Source organism: Lithobates pipiens, unplaced genomic scaffold (assembly GCF_037356315.1).
Source record: "Lithobates pipiens isolate NorthernLeopardFrog02 unplaced genomic scaffold, aLitPip1_a1.2 Scaffold_8, whole genome shotgun sequence".
Taxonomy (NCBI): domain Eukaryota; kingdom Metazoa; phylum Chordata; class Amphibia; order Anura; family Ranidae; genus Lithobates; species Lithobates pipiens.
This window is the reverse complement of record NW_027507903.1, coordinates 597,950,389-597,964,131: the sequence shown is the minus strand read 5'-3', so window position 1 is coordinate 597,964,131 and position 13,743 is coordinate 597,950,389. Positions and strand designations below refer to the sequence as shown.

Genomic DNA, 13,743 nt, shown 5'->3' with positions numbered 1-13,743 from the left:
ATTCTCTGCTTGGCCTCGGCAAAAGTTGCCTGGCCTGGGGCGACTTGTAAGTCGTCCCAAGTCGGGCTTGAAGTCATCACAAGTCGTTTTGAAGTCGTCCCAAGTCGCGCTGTGATCTTAACTCAAGTCGTGTCCAAGTTGCCTGACTCAAGTCGCCTACAAGTCGTGTTGCCCCTGTGTGAATGGGCTCTTTAAAGTAAAGTATGTATTATTTTTTTATATATAAATCTTTTTTCGTACACTTTTTATTATTACTTTTTTTTTTTTTTTTTTTACTTTACTGCTATAACACGGGGGGCTAACAAGTCCCTTATGTGATAACCTAGACAGGTGAAAGGTCCTCTTTATGAAGACATTGGGGGGTTTATTTGACCCCCCCCCAATGTCTCTCCTGCCCTCCAAAGCAACAGATCAAACACAGATCATGTTTGAATAGTGGAATCCTTAGCTACACTAGCCGAGGAATGACAGCTATAATAATACATGTCGCTGATGGGTTATTAGTCGCAGGAAGGATCTGGGAACGGATGTTTCCCAAGTTCCACCTGCTTTCACAGGGGAACCTGTTTCCTGCAGGCTCAGGCTTCCCGGTGGAACGAAAGCTGTGTGCTTAAAGAGGAGCTCCAGGTCCCTGTCCTGGCATCCAGCAGTGTCCTTACCCAAGCCAATTCTTCAACAGACTACCAGGTGCTGGCGCCGCCATCTTGACTAAGGGAAACCGGCAGCTGGGCTACTACTGCGCATGTGTGAAGTGCGCTGCACTTTGTGTACGGGCCACAGTTTTCTTGGACCTGTAACATTTTACAGAAGGTTGTGGGCGAAGGGGGGCAACTTCCATCTCAGTCCTGAAAGCCAATGAATAACAGTGCCCCTTTTATTGATGTGATTTACTGAAGTTATAAATCACTTGCCAACTGCCGCATGCCGATATACGCTGGCACAATGGCAGCAGTGAGCAAATGGACGTACCTGTACGTCCCCTTTAATTGGTGGGGCTAGCGGGTGCATGCGCGTGCCGCATACAGCATCACCGTGCCCGGTTTCCCAGCGATCGTGTCACGGAGCCTCAGAACAGGGAAGTGACTATGTAAAAAAGGCATTTCCCCCATTCTGCCTAGTGACATGACAGAGATCACCGCTGCCTGTCATCGGGAGCAGTGATCGCTGTCATGTGAGTTGTAGCCCACCCCCCCACAGTTAGAGTCACTCCCTAGGACACACTTAACCCCTGGAATGCCCCCCTAGTGTTTAACCTTTTCCCTGCCAGTGACATTTACACAGTAATCAGTGCATTTTTATAGCACAGATCACTGTATAAATGACAATGTTCCCAAAATAGTGTCAAAAGTGTCCGATGTGTCCACCATAATGTTGCAGTCACGATAAAATACAAATTAAAAATAATAAATGCCATAAAACTATCCCCTATTTTGTAGACACTATAACTTTTGTGCAAACCAATCAATATACACTTATTGCGATTTTTTTTTAATTTTTTTAACCAAAAATATGTAGAAGAATACATATCGGCCTAAACTGAGGGGAAAAAAAACATTTTTTATATATTTTTGGGGGATATTAAAGTAAAAAATATTGTTGTTTTTTTTTCTAAATTGTCACTTTTTTGGGTTTATAGCACAAAAAATAAAAAACGCAGAGGTGATCAAATACCACCAAAAGAAAGCTCTATTTAAGGGAAAAAAAAAAAGATGTAAATTGTTTGGGTGCAATGTTGCACGACCGCGCAATTGTCAGTTAAAGCAACACAGTGCCGAATTGCAACAAGTACTCTGGTCAGGAAGGGGGTAAAATCTTCCAGGGCTGAAGCGGTTAATGATGCTTTCTGTCTCAGTGACCCCTGTTTGCTTCATATCTAGTTATGGTGTCACAGTGTTCCGAAAGGAAGGAGGATTTTCCTTAAAGACTATTTCCACTTTGGCAGCCATATTGGGATAACACCTACTTTAAATTTGTTAATGTTCCCATTCACATAGCAAAACTTAAAAAAATAAAAATAAAAAAATGGCTGGTTATCTTTTTTAGGTGTTTTTTACTTGCTTAACCACATCCCACTTGGCCTATATCAAAATGATGGCTGGTGGAGGTTTCATTATCCTAACTGGGCATCATATGACGTCTAGCAGGATAAGCCGCTCTCACGTGCCCTCAGGGGGATCGGTAGTGCGGTGTATTGCTCTGACACACCATATCTCCAATCTCAGGAAAGAGCCTATGGCGGTGATGGCGAACCTTGGCACCCCTGATGTTTTGGAACTACATTTCCCATGATGCTCATGCACTTTGCAGTGTAGTTGAGCATCATGGAAAATGTAGTTCCAAAACATCTGGGGTGCCAAGGTTCACCATCACTGGTCCCTGATGTATGCTCTTTACCATGTGATCAGCTGTGTCCAATCACAGTTGATCACGTGGTAACCAGGAAGTGACGGTTATCGGCATTCCTCTATTCGCGCTGACAAGACGCGAGTAGAGGAGAGCCAATAAGCGGCTCTCCTCACGGGGTTCTGCACTGATAATCAGCGCATTGATTATCAGTGCAGCCCCATCAAGGATGCCCACAAGTGCCCACCTAGAGTACAAACCCATGCCCACCAGGGATGCCAACCCATGCGCACCAGAAATGCCAACCAATGCCCTCCAGGGATACCAATCAATGCCCACCAGGGATGCCAATCATTGTCTATTAGGGATGCCAATCAGTGCCTATGAGTAATGCCTCAGTGCCTCCTCATCAGTGTCACCTATCAGTGCCCATCAGTGCAGCATATTGGTGCCCATCAGTGCTGCATATTAGTGCCTCATCATCAGTACCCATTAGTGAAGGAGAAAACGTACTTATTTACAAAACATTTTAACAGAAACGAAGAAAAACTTTTTTTTTTTCAAAAATTGTTTGTCTTTTTTTTTTTATTTGTTTAGCAAAAAATAAAAAACTCAGAGGTGATTAAATGCCACCAAAAGAAAGCTATCCATGTAAAAACAATGATTAAAATGTCATATGGGTACAGCGCTGCATGACTGAGTAATGCCGCGTACACACGAGCGGACTTTCCAGCAGAAAAGGTCCGACGGTCTTCCCGGCGGAGTTCCGACGGAGTTCCGGCCGAACGGACTTGCCTACAAACAATCACACCAAAGTCCGTTACTTTCGAACGCGATGACGTACGACGGGACTAGAAAATTAAGTTTAATAGCCAGTAACCAATAGCTGCCCTTGCCTCGTATTTGGTCCGTCAGACCAGCACACAGACGAACGGTTTTCCCGATAGGAATTGATTCAGTCGGACGGATTTGAAAAATGTTCTATTTCTAGGTCCGTCAGAATTTTTGAAGAAAAAAATTCTGACGGAAATTCCGACCCTAGCAAAATTTATATCATTTTTAAATAGTGCGTTCTTTTGGTGGTATTCGATCACCACTGGATTTTTTTATTTTATATTACATAAACAAAAAAAAGGGCATCAATTTTGAAAAAAAACAATATTTTTTACTTTCTGCTATAGAGCATATCCAATAAAAATGTAAAAAAAAACAAATTTCTTCATATATTTTGGCCAATATGCATTCTGCTACATGTCTTTGGTAAAAAAAAAAAAAAAAGACCCAATATGTGTATATTGATTGGTTTGTGTGAAATTTGTAGCATCTACAAACTATGGGATATTTACTGCAATTTTAATTTTTTTAATAGTAATAGCAGCGATCAGTGAATTTTAACAGGACTGCGATATTGCGACGGACAATGTGACACTAACTGATGTGGGGGGGGGGGGGGCTGACTAACTGCCAATGATATCACCAGGGACATTATTATAGTGATCAGATAATAATATGCACTATCACTGTACTAAAGACACTGAGCAGAAAGGGGTTAACATCACGGGCGATCAATGGGGTTAAACATGTGCCTAAGTGTGTACTGTGTGCTGCTTTTACTGGAGATTTATTGTTTTTCATTCTCTGTTTAGCAGGGAATGAACAAACAACTAAATCCCCATCACTGAGCACAGCTCTGTGTTGTTTACATTCACAGAGCTGTGTTCGGTGAAGCTCAGAGCCAATCACCGGGTGCCACTGTTCTGTTGATTACTGCATATCGTTGGATAATGCCTCCGACGATCTGCGCATGCACAGTCGTGATGATCACCCATGCACAGATCGTCGAAGGCATTATCTGACAATCAGCAAAGCGCGGAGGCAGAATCCTCCACCTACCGGACCTGTCACCACTACATGGTTACCTCCTGTGCACGGAACATTGCCCCTCTCTGTATTCTATAGATCACATGTTCTTATCATCCTCCCCAGCTGACTCTCCAAGTGTTGTAGGACTACAAGTTCCAGCACCCCTGGCCCCCCTATTGAGTTGCCACCTGTCCGAGATTCACCCGGACAGTTTGGGTTTGGACTCATGTGTGCGGTTTTCAAACTGCCTGAAACCCGGACACATTAATCAGACCGGACTATGGCCTCCCATCAGGGTTGCTGGCTGCAGTTGTCTAAGCTGAGAGTGTCTGTTACACTCTCTTTCACACTGCCCAAAGCCAACACTAACAGTTCCCCCTACATACAGATGGGAGAGGAGAGAGGGATCAATCTGCTCCTCTTCCCCCCACCCCTACCCCTCTGTGTCTGCCCACACTTCAATCCCTGGGGATGTGCCTTAGAATAGGAAAGTGGGGGCCGGAAATTTGAAATCCAGCAGCCTCAGATACATCTGGATGAGAAGTGCTGACTGCCAAGGGGTGAGTGAGCTCACCATCCATCCATGTCTGTGACTGAAGTCTCCCCCCTTCTCTCTCATGCCTCTGAGTGAGTGCACAAAGATAAATCAGGGTTCTCAGAGCACCCCTTACAGCAGAGTTCCCCTTTACACCAGAGACAACAGTGTTCCCCCTTACATCAGCGTCCTCTCCGTACTTCAGCGTTCTCAGTGTTCTCCCTTAAATCAGGGTTCCCAGAGCATCCCTTATGCTAGAATCCCCAGAGTTCTCCCTTACATCAAAGTCTGCAGAGTCCCCCCTTACAGTGAAAGGGAATTCTGCAGATTTGGGTGTAAAAGGGGAACTCTGCAGATTCAGATGTAAAAGGCGAACACTGTGGGCCCTGATGTAAAGGGGGACTCTTGTGATTAACTTTATATGATTAGAAATGTTATTTAACCACTTAACAACCGCCCATTGCCGATTAACGGCATCAGGGCGGTTGTTTAACTCTAAGAGGCCGTTAATTAACGGCCTCCTAGAATTCTGCTCTCGCGCGCCCCCTGGGGCGCGCACACGAGAGCATCCGTGACCGCTGGGTCCAGTGGACCCGGCGCATCACGAATCACGGTAAACGGCCGCTCATCGCGGCCGTTTACCACGTGATCGCTCCGTCAAATGACGGAGTGATCACTTGTAAACAAGCCGGCGTCATGTTATGACGCCGGTTCCTCCCTCCCCCTCTCTGTACCGATCGGTACAGCGGAGGGGGAAGAGATCGGTGTCAGCAGCGATGTGGGCTGCATCTGCAGTGCCCACATCGCTGCTCACCGAAAATTAACCCCTCAAATCCCTGCAAATACTCTGCATTACTCTGCAATTCCCTGCAATTCCCTGCAAATACTCTGCATTACTCTGCAATTCCCTGCAAATACTCTGCATTACTCTGCAATTCCCTGCAAATACTCTGCAATTCCCTGCAAATACTCTGCAATGCCCTGCAAATACTCTGCAATGCCCTGCAAATACTCTGCAATGCCCTGCAACACTCCGCAATGCCCTGCAACACTCCGCAATGCCCTGCAACACTCCGCAATGCCCTGCAACACTCCGCAATGCCCTGCAACACTCCGCAACGCTCTGCAATACGCTGCAACACTCTGCAACACCCGCCAATACCCTGCAACACTCTGCAACACTCTGCAACCCCCGCCGATACCCTGCAACACTCTGCAATGCTCTGCAACCCCCGCCGATACCCTGCAACACTCTGCAATGCTCTGCAACCCCCGCCGATACCCTGCAACACTCTGCAATGCTCTGCAACACCCGCCAATACCCTGCAACACTCTGCAATGCTCTGCAACACCCGCCAATACCCTGCAATGCTCTGCAACGCAGTACTCTGCAACACCATGCTCTGAGATACCCAGCCATAGTCGGTGATACCCTGCAATACCCAGCCATAGACATCTCCCGCCGCCCTCCGCCCTCCGGTGCTTCTACCGAATCGCTAATACGATCAAAGCCAGAATCTTTTTTTTTTTCAGGCTTCCCAGCTTAGAGGTGAGATGTGGGTCTTATTGACCCCACATCTCACTGTAAAGAGGACCTGTCATGCCATATTCCTATTACAAGGGATGTTTACATTCCTTGTAATAGGAATAAAAGTGATCAAAAAAATTATTTTTGGGGAAAAAAATGTCAAACTAAAATAAATAAAGTAAAATGAACAATAAAAAAAAATGTTTTTTTTAAAGCGCCCCTGTCCCCATGTGCTCGCATGCAGAAGCGAACGCATGCGTAAGTCCCGCCCACATATGAAAACGGTGTTCAAACCACACATGTGAGGTATCGCTGCGAACGTTAGAGCGAGAGAAATAATTCTAGCCCTAGACCTCCTCTGTAACTCAAAACATATAACCAGTAAAAAAAATGTAAATCGTCGCCTATGGGGATTTTTAAGTAGCGACGTTTGCCGCCATTCCACGAGCGTGTGCAATTTTGAAGAGTGATATGTTAGGTATCTATTTACTCAGCGTAACTTCATCTTTCACATTATGCAAAAATTGGGCTAACTTTACTGTTTTTTTTTTTTTTTAAGCACAAAACAGTTTTTTTTCCAAAAAAAAGCATTCGAAAAATTACTGCGCAAATACCGTGCGAGATAAAAAGTTGCAAAGACCACCATTGTATTCTCCAGGGTGTTTGCTAAAAAAACATATATAATGTTTTGGAGTTCTATGTAATTTTCTAGCAAATAAATGATGATTTTTACACGTAGGAGAGAAATGTCAGATATTGGCACCATAGCTTGTGGACTCTATAACTTTCACAAAGACCAAATAATATCCACCAATTTGTACTTATTTTTACCAAAGATATGTAGTAGTATACATTTTGGCCAAAATTTATGAAGAAAAAATTTCTAATCTGCTAAATTTTCTAACAGAAACAAAGAAAAATTCGTTTTTTTACAGAATTTTCGGTATTTTTTCTTTTATAGCACAAAAAAAAAAAAAACCCAGCGGTGATTAAATATCACCAAAAGAAAGCTCTATTTGTGTGAAAAAAAGGACAAAAATTTCATATAGGTCCAGTGTTGCATGACTGAGTAATTGTCATTCAAAATGCGAGAGCACCGAAAGCTGAAAATTGGTCTGGTTATTAAGGGTGTTTAAGTGCCCAGTGGTCAAGTGGTTAAAGTGGGGTGCCCCTTAAAAAAAAAAAAAATTAAAAGTCAGCCGCTACAAATACTGCAGCTGCTGACTTTTAATAATCGGATACTTACCTGTCCCAGGGTCCAGCGATGCAGGGGAACGAAGCCCCGCTTGTTCCCCCCTCCGCTCGGCGGTGCCGGCATCCTTACTGTGGGCACCCGGCTGTGGCTTCACAGCCGGGCACCCACTGCACATGCGCGAGTGGTGCCGAGCGCCGTGATATGTGGCGCAGTCATCTGGGACCTGTCACGTGTCCCAGATGACTGACTGTGCTGAGGGGAAGTGACGTCAGGTGCCCGGGCACTGAAGGAGGCAGACTATGAGGGACCCCCTATCCACAGACATTTAGAGGTGACCTAAATTTGTATTTTTTTTTCCATATTTTTTTTTTTTTTTTTTTGGAATTTTAATCATATTTTTTTATTTTTTTTGCAATTTTCTTTAATTGCAAAACATATGTATAGTTTATAAAAAAAAATGCTGTGCGGCACTAAAGTGTTCGGGTTTGACTTGAAGTAAAGATGGCAACCCTACCCCCCTAGGATGGGCCATGCTGGGATTTTTAGTCCCCCGATGGTGGGGGTGCCCTGTGGCCACCTTCCTGTTCTCTGTCTGGGACAAAAAGCATAGAGAACCCAGCGGGAGGGGGGTAATGTGGCAGTGCAGCGTGCCCCAGTGGCTTGGCCAGGGTTCTGTCTTTGCTGATTGTCGGATAATGCCTCTGACGGTCTGCACATACTAAAGATGTGATGTCACTACTGTGCATGCACAAATCGTCAGAGGCATTATCCATCGATCTGCAGTAATCGACAGAACACAGGCAGTCAATCATTGGCCGGTACCCGGGGAATGACCAATCACAGCACAGCCGAGCCGTCCCCTGCCCGAGCATGCGGATATGTAAGCTATACAGTCAACAAGCGGTTAATGAGAGATAGATTAGTCAGTGTGGCAACAAAGACACTGCAAGACTGTCCAGAAATTCTTAGAATCAACCATAACCTTCTGCTTAGGCCAGGTCCATACCTACAGGTGCGATGGCACGTGCTTGTTCCAGCACTTCGCATGTAGAGAGCGCATTCAAACCCAGAAAACAAGTCCCTGACCCCTTTCCAAAATCATACCGAACCGAATGGTGCTGTGTACTGGTAGCAGAGGCGTTGGGGGCGCTATTAACTATCAATACCTCCAATGTGTGTCGGCTACAGGGCAACGCGTTTCTGAGTGCATTGGGGATGCAGAGATGTGAATCTAGCCTTAAAAACATCTAAAATGTAAGAAGCATTTTGTTTTACTTTTTATTTTTTTTAGGTATGCAGTGTGAATGGGAACATATAACAAATGTACAGTGGGGTTTTGACTGCAAAAGTGGAAATACCCTTTAAATGAGTAACAGATAGTGATAAGAACCCAATAGAAGATCAAACTCTTATGCCCTGTACACACAGTCGGACATTTCGACAACAAAATCCTACGGATTTTGGCTCAAACTCTTGTCTTGCATACACACGGCCACACAAAGTTGTCGGAAAATCCGCTCGTTCAGAACAAGGTGACGTAAAATGCGTACGACGGGACTATAAAGAGGGCAATAGCTTTTGTCTCGTAATTTATTCCGAGCATGCATGGCACTTTGTGCGTCAAAATTTTCTACACATGATCGGAATTTAAACCATCGGATTTTGTTATCGGAAAATTTTACATCCAGATCTCAAACTTTGTGTGTCGAAAATTCCCAACGGAAAAAGTCAGATGGAGCCCATACACGATCGGGATTTCCCACAACACAGTCCGATCGCACATTTTCCATCGGAAAGTCTGACCGTGTGTACAGGGCATTACAAACAGTATTTAGTTGAAGTTAAGCCTCATACACACAATCGAATTTTCACAGGGGAAATGTGTGATGACAGGCTGTTGTCTGAAAATCCAACTGTGTGTACGCTCCATCGGACAATTGTTGGCCAACTTTCCGTGGACAAATGTTGGATGGCAGGTTTTCAAATTTTCCGCCAACAAATGTGTGTTGTCGGATTTTCTGATCATGTGTACACAAGTCCGTCAGACAAAAGTCCAAAGTACAAACACACATGCTCGGAAGCAAGGATGAGCCAGAAGCGGTCGGTCTTGTAAACTAGCGTTTGTATTGGAGAATTAACATTCGTAACGCGGTAAATTATGAGATCTCGAAGTCCAGCTCACAAGTCTTTTCTTCTTAAGACCCCTTTCACACCACACCGCTGATAGCGTGGGCGGTAAAACGCCGCTATTTTTACCGCCGGATTTACGGCTCATTTAGGCCGCTAGCGGGGCGCTTTTACCCCCGCTAGCGGCCGCGAAAGGGTTAAAACCGTCGGCAATACGCCGCAATAGCGGCGTTTTGCCGGCGGGATTACAGCGCTGCCCCATTGATTTCAATGGGGAGCAGTGGTGGAGGAGCGGTAAACACACCGCTCCTTCACCGCTCCAAAGAAGCTGCTGGCAGGACTTTTTTCTGACGTCCAGCCAGCACACTGCTGTAGTATGAAAGCCCTCGGCTTAAGGGGTCTTAATGAGATAATAATGAAGCTGCTTTGCTGGTGATACTGATGGAGTTATGGCACACTAATATTCAAAGTCTTTTTTTTTTCTAGTGATATCAAGAATAATATTATTATGCTACCACAACACCATTATCCCGTAGTTTTTACGATCAAAGATACAACTATGTTGGTGTCTCTTGTCAATTTTACATTGTATTTTTTTAAATGTAACTGCCTACTCCCAAACTGTCATTTGAAGTAAAACACATAGCCAAGTATTATTCTTCACAATTTTTTTTATTGTGCATTAAAACAAATAAAATTAGACATGCTATCTGCCAATAGAACTTAACCAAAAAGTGCATTCTAAGCATTAAAAAATATAGAAAATATACCAAATCAAATCATTATTCAACCAAAAAAATAATATCAAAGCAATAACTCCAAGGCCAATAATAAATAATGTGTTATCTCCTCCAATTCCGCAACATGTCTGGTTGACGAACGGCCGTTCAGAAAGGTACTGAAAAGTGCAAAATGAAAAGCACAAAATGAAAAGTACAAATCAACTCTCACCAAACTTCTACTAACACGAAATTAGCAGAAGGAGCCCAAAGGGTGGCGCTAAAGAGCTGAAAAATAACGTAGTATGTCACTACGTTCGTTAATGTTGACCAACAATTGTGTGGCCGTGTGTATGCAACACAAATTTGGGCCAACACCCATAGGACAAAATTTCACGGTTTTGTTGGCCAACAATTCAACCGCATGTATGAGGCTTTAGACTTAATAAGTGAGGTAATATTCTGTTTTTGCTGATGTCAACCATTGTAGGTGTCCCTACTGACTTGTGATGATAGGTGCTTGCAGGGCAACTAAGACCTTTGATACTAAAGCTGGCCATACATGGTTACATTTTCAAACATTGGTACGTATTTATGAAAAATCACTCACCAGAGCATTCCATGATGTCATCATTGATCCAACAAATTTCATTTGAAATTTAGTTTGACTACCATGGAAATGTTTTGAATTTTAACATATGGTTTTTATTGTGTTATACATTTTTTAATGAAATCCATTTATAAGAATATAGCATATGTAGGTTTCTAAGTACATTTTAATTAAATGTGTCAATGAAGTTACAGTAGATATAAAAGAGAAATTGCAATATACTAGATCATGGAGTCAAATATTTTTGAGAACGGGTAAATAAATGTCAAAGTCTTCCATGTCCCAACAGTAAAGAATGAAGTTTACACTCACACAATAAAATGATGAGAATACAAAACATGTATCAAAATGCTAGAAGGCTTTGGATGGGTCTGGGTGTCACTGTGTTGGATGTGGGGCCTGCAGAGCGGGTTAGGTGACTCTGCAGCAGACTTGGTGGCCCTGTAGGAGATGAGCTTTCTGGAGGAAGCTGGGGGACACTGTGGGAGATTGGGGGGCACTGTGGAGGCTAAGGGCACTGTGGTGCACTGTTGGAGATCAGGGCACTGTAGAGGGATGAAAACACTGCAGCAGGTTGGGGAGCAACACTATGTGAGGTTGGGGGGCACTGTGGAGGCTGAGGGTTCTCAGGGGGCTTGAGGGCACTGTGGGACACTGTTGGGGGTGCTATAGAGAGCTAGAGGCTCTGCCTCAGGCTAGGAGGCACTGTAGAGGCTGAGAGCTCTCAAGAGGGCTGGGGGCACTGTGGGACACTGTTGGAGGTTGGGGCACTATGGAGGGCTGGAGGCTGTGTAGATCTGGGAACTTAAATATGCCAATCTCTCTGCTAGAGCCTATGAGAAATATTAAAAATAAAGAAATTGTAATGTTTTAATTGTTTAATGGTCAATCTTCTGCTGAAATAGGCAATATGGGTGCAACATTCTGTTATAATGTAATGATGATTATTTGATTATTGTAAGCACCTAACTAACCTTCTTTTTTTCTCTTTTTCTCCTTTCATACCAACCACTTTGTCCCTTCCAGACCTTTCCCATCTCTACCACCCTGTGATGAAGAACCTTCCTTAATTCATCTACATACGCATTCCAGCATGCCTTCCTTTTCCCCCACCCCTACCCTCAACTCCTCAATCCCCACCTCACAATTAACAGGTTTGTCTTGCCAACTGGACGAGTCCTACAAGCATATATACCTACCAACCTGTTACATCCTCACCTTCCTGCTGAGCATGGTTCTGAACTCCATTGTTCTCTCTCGATGCCTACGTCGACCATGGAACCCATCGCTGATTTACATGTTCAATCTGGCACTGAGTGACCTCATGTACAGCTTGTCCCTGCCATTCCTCATCACAAACTATATTTTCCAAGACCGATGGCTCTTCGGAGACCCCATGTGTCGCTTGATCCGTTTCCTGTTCTACTTCAATCTCTACTGCAGTATCTTCTTCCTAACTTGCATATCATTCCATCGCTACCTTGGTATCTGCCACCCTATGCGTTCAATGAGGTTGGAAGCTATGCGTTGGGTGAGAGCTACCTGTCTACTGGTGTGGACCTTGGTATTTGCCATGACCTTTCCAATACTGCTCTTTGCTCGGACGGGACCACTGGAGGACACAGACATAGTAACCTGCTGGGATGATGCCCTTAATGAGGACCTTGAACGGTACATGCCTTATGGACTCTTTTTGCACATAGCTGGCTTCTTCTTACCCTTTTCATTAACTGCCTGGTGCTACTCAAGGGTGGTACGCACCATCTGCCAAACTTTACGTGGGGGTGGTGTACCAGGGCCCGTTCCTGGTGTAGCCCAACGACGCAAGTCAGTTCGAACCATTGTCACCATCACCCTACTGTTTGCCCTCTGTTTCCTTCCTTTCCACATAACCCGCACAATTTTCTTGACCATGAGGGCACGGGGATCTGGCCTAGGTGGATGCCGTGCCTTAAGGGTGGTGGCTGTTTGTTACAAGGTCACCAGACCTCTGGCAAGTGCCAACTCCTTTCTTAATGCTCTTCTGTACTTTCTGACTAAGGAACCCTGTGGGCGAGGAATATGGTGCAGGAAAGACAGAGAACAAATAGGGAAAGTGGAAAAAAAGAGACCAGCCAAGGGAGATGGAGACTGGGACAACATCTATCCTCGATTTCACTAGTGCTGAGACTTTAGAAATTACAGAATTAAATGTGTCCTGGACTTTTAAGGCAAGGGGATATTTAAAAACTCTAAACTGTTATTTATCTAAAAGGACAACACATCTAGGTGGACTTACTCTACGTAAATATAGGCATACTTCCCAATAGCTACAGTATGATAGTGGTACAAACAATATATGTGGCCTTAAAACCAATAGGGATAGGTTTGATCATACATGAAAAGGAAGAAAAAACTTCAAGACCAACACTTCTTCAAGTAGGTTACTACAACAAGGCACACAAAAAACTAAAGAAATCATTCAAAAGTACAGATTTTTAAGTAGATTTATTTCACATTGTTCTTTGGGAAATGTAAAACAAGAGGATTACATACAGGGAACAGCTACGGACAGCATTTTAGGTGATCACATGATGGGGTTTTACAAAAACTTTGGACTTTTTGTGGCCTCCAATTGCCGGTGTCTACAGTTCACTTATTTAATTAACATAATGGAGATATACGGGATTTGTAACGCTGAGCCCAGCACAGTTTGTGCTCTTATGTTTTGGCAAACATTTGTATAAAATAAACTCCTTATTAACCCACCTTCTTATATATGTAATGTTTTATGTTTAAGGTTTTCTTTCAAGTTTGAAACATGTCGTAATTATATCACTAATA

At 43.9% G+C, this 13,743-nt stretch overlaps 2 protein-coding genes across 2 annotated transcripts in view; both read left to right on the top strand.

The window, feature by feature from the left end:
* Positions 1-12,114, top strand: part of ACHE (acetylcholinesterase (Yt blood group)) — a 212,294-nt gene extending 200,180 nt beyond the window's left edge. Inside the window, exon 4 of the mRNA XM_077470506.1 lies at positions 11,947-12,114. Coding sequence (XP_077326632.1) covers positions 11,947-11,990 — 44 coding nt within the window. The 3' untranslated portion in view covers positions 11,991-12,114. The remainder of the gene's footprint in view (positions 1-11,946) is intronic.
* Positions 12,014-13,081, top strand: LOC143962296 (P2Y purinoceptor 6-like). The gene has a single exon (XM_077471598.1). It carries the CDS (start codon positions 12,014-12,016, stop codon positions 13,079-13,081), a length of 1,068 nt encoding a protein of 355 aa, XP_077327724.1.
* Positions 13,082-13,743: the final 662 nt, after the last annotated feature.

Coding starts and splice junctions, on each gene's coding strand:
- LOC143962296 (XM_077471598.1), top strand. CDS start 12,014: ATGCCTTCCTTTTCCCCCACCCCTACCCTCAACTCCTCAATCCCCACC.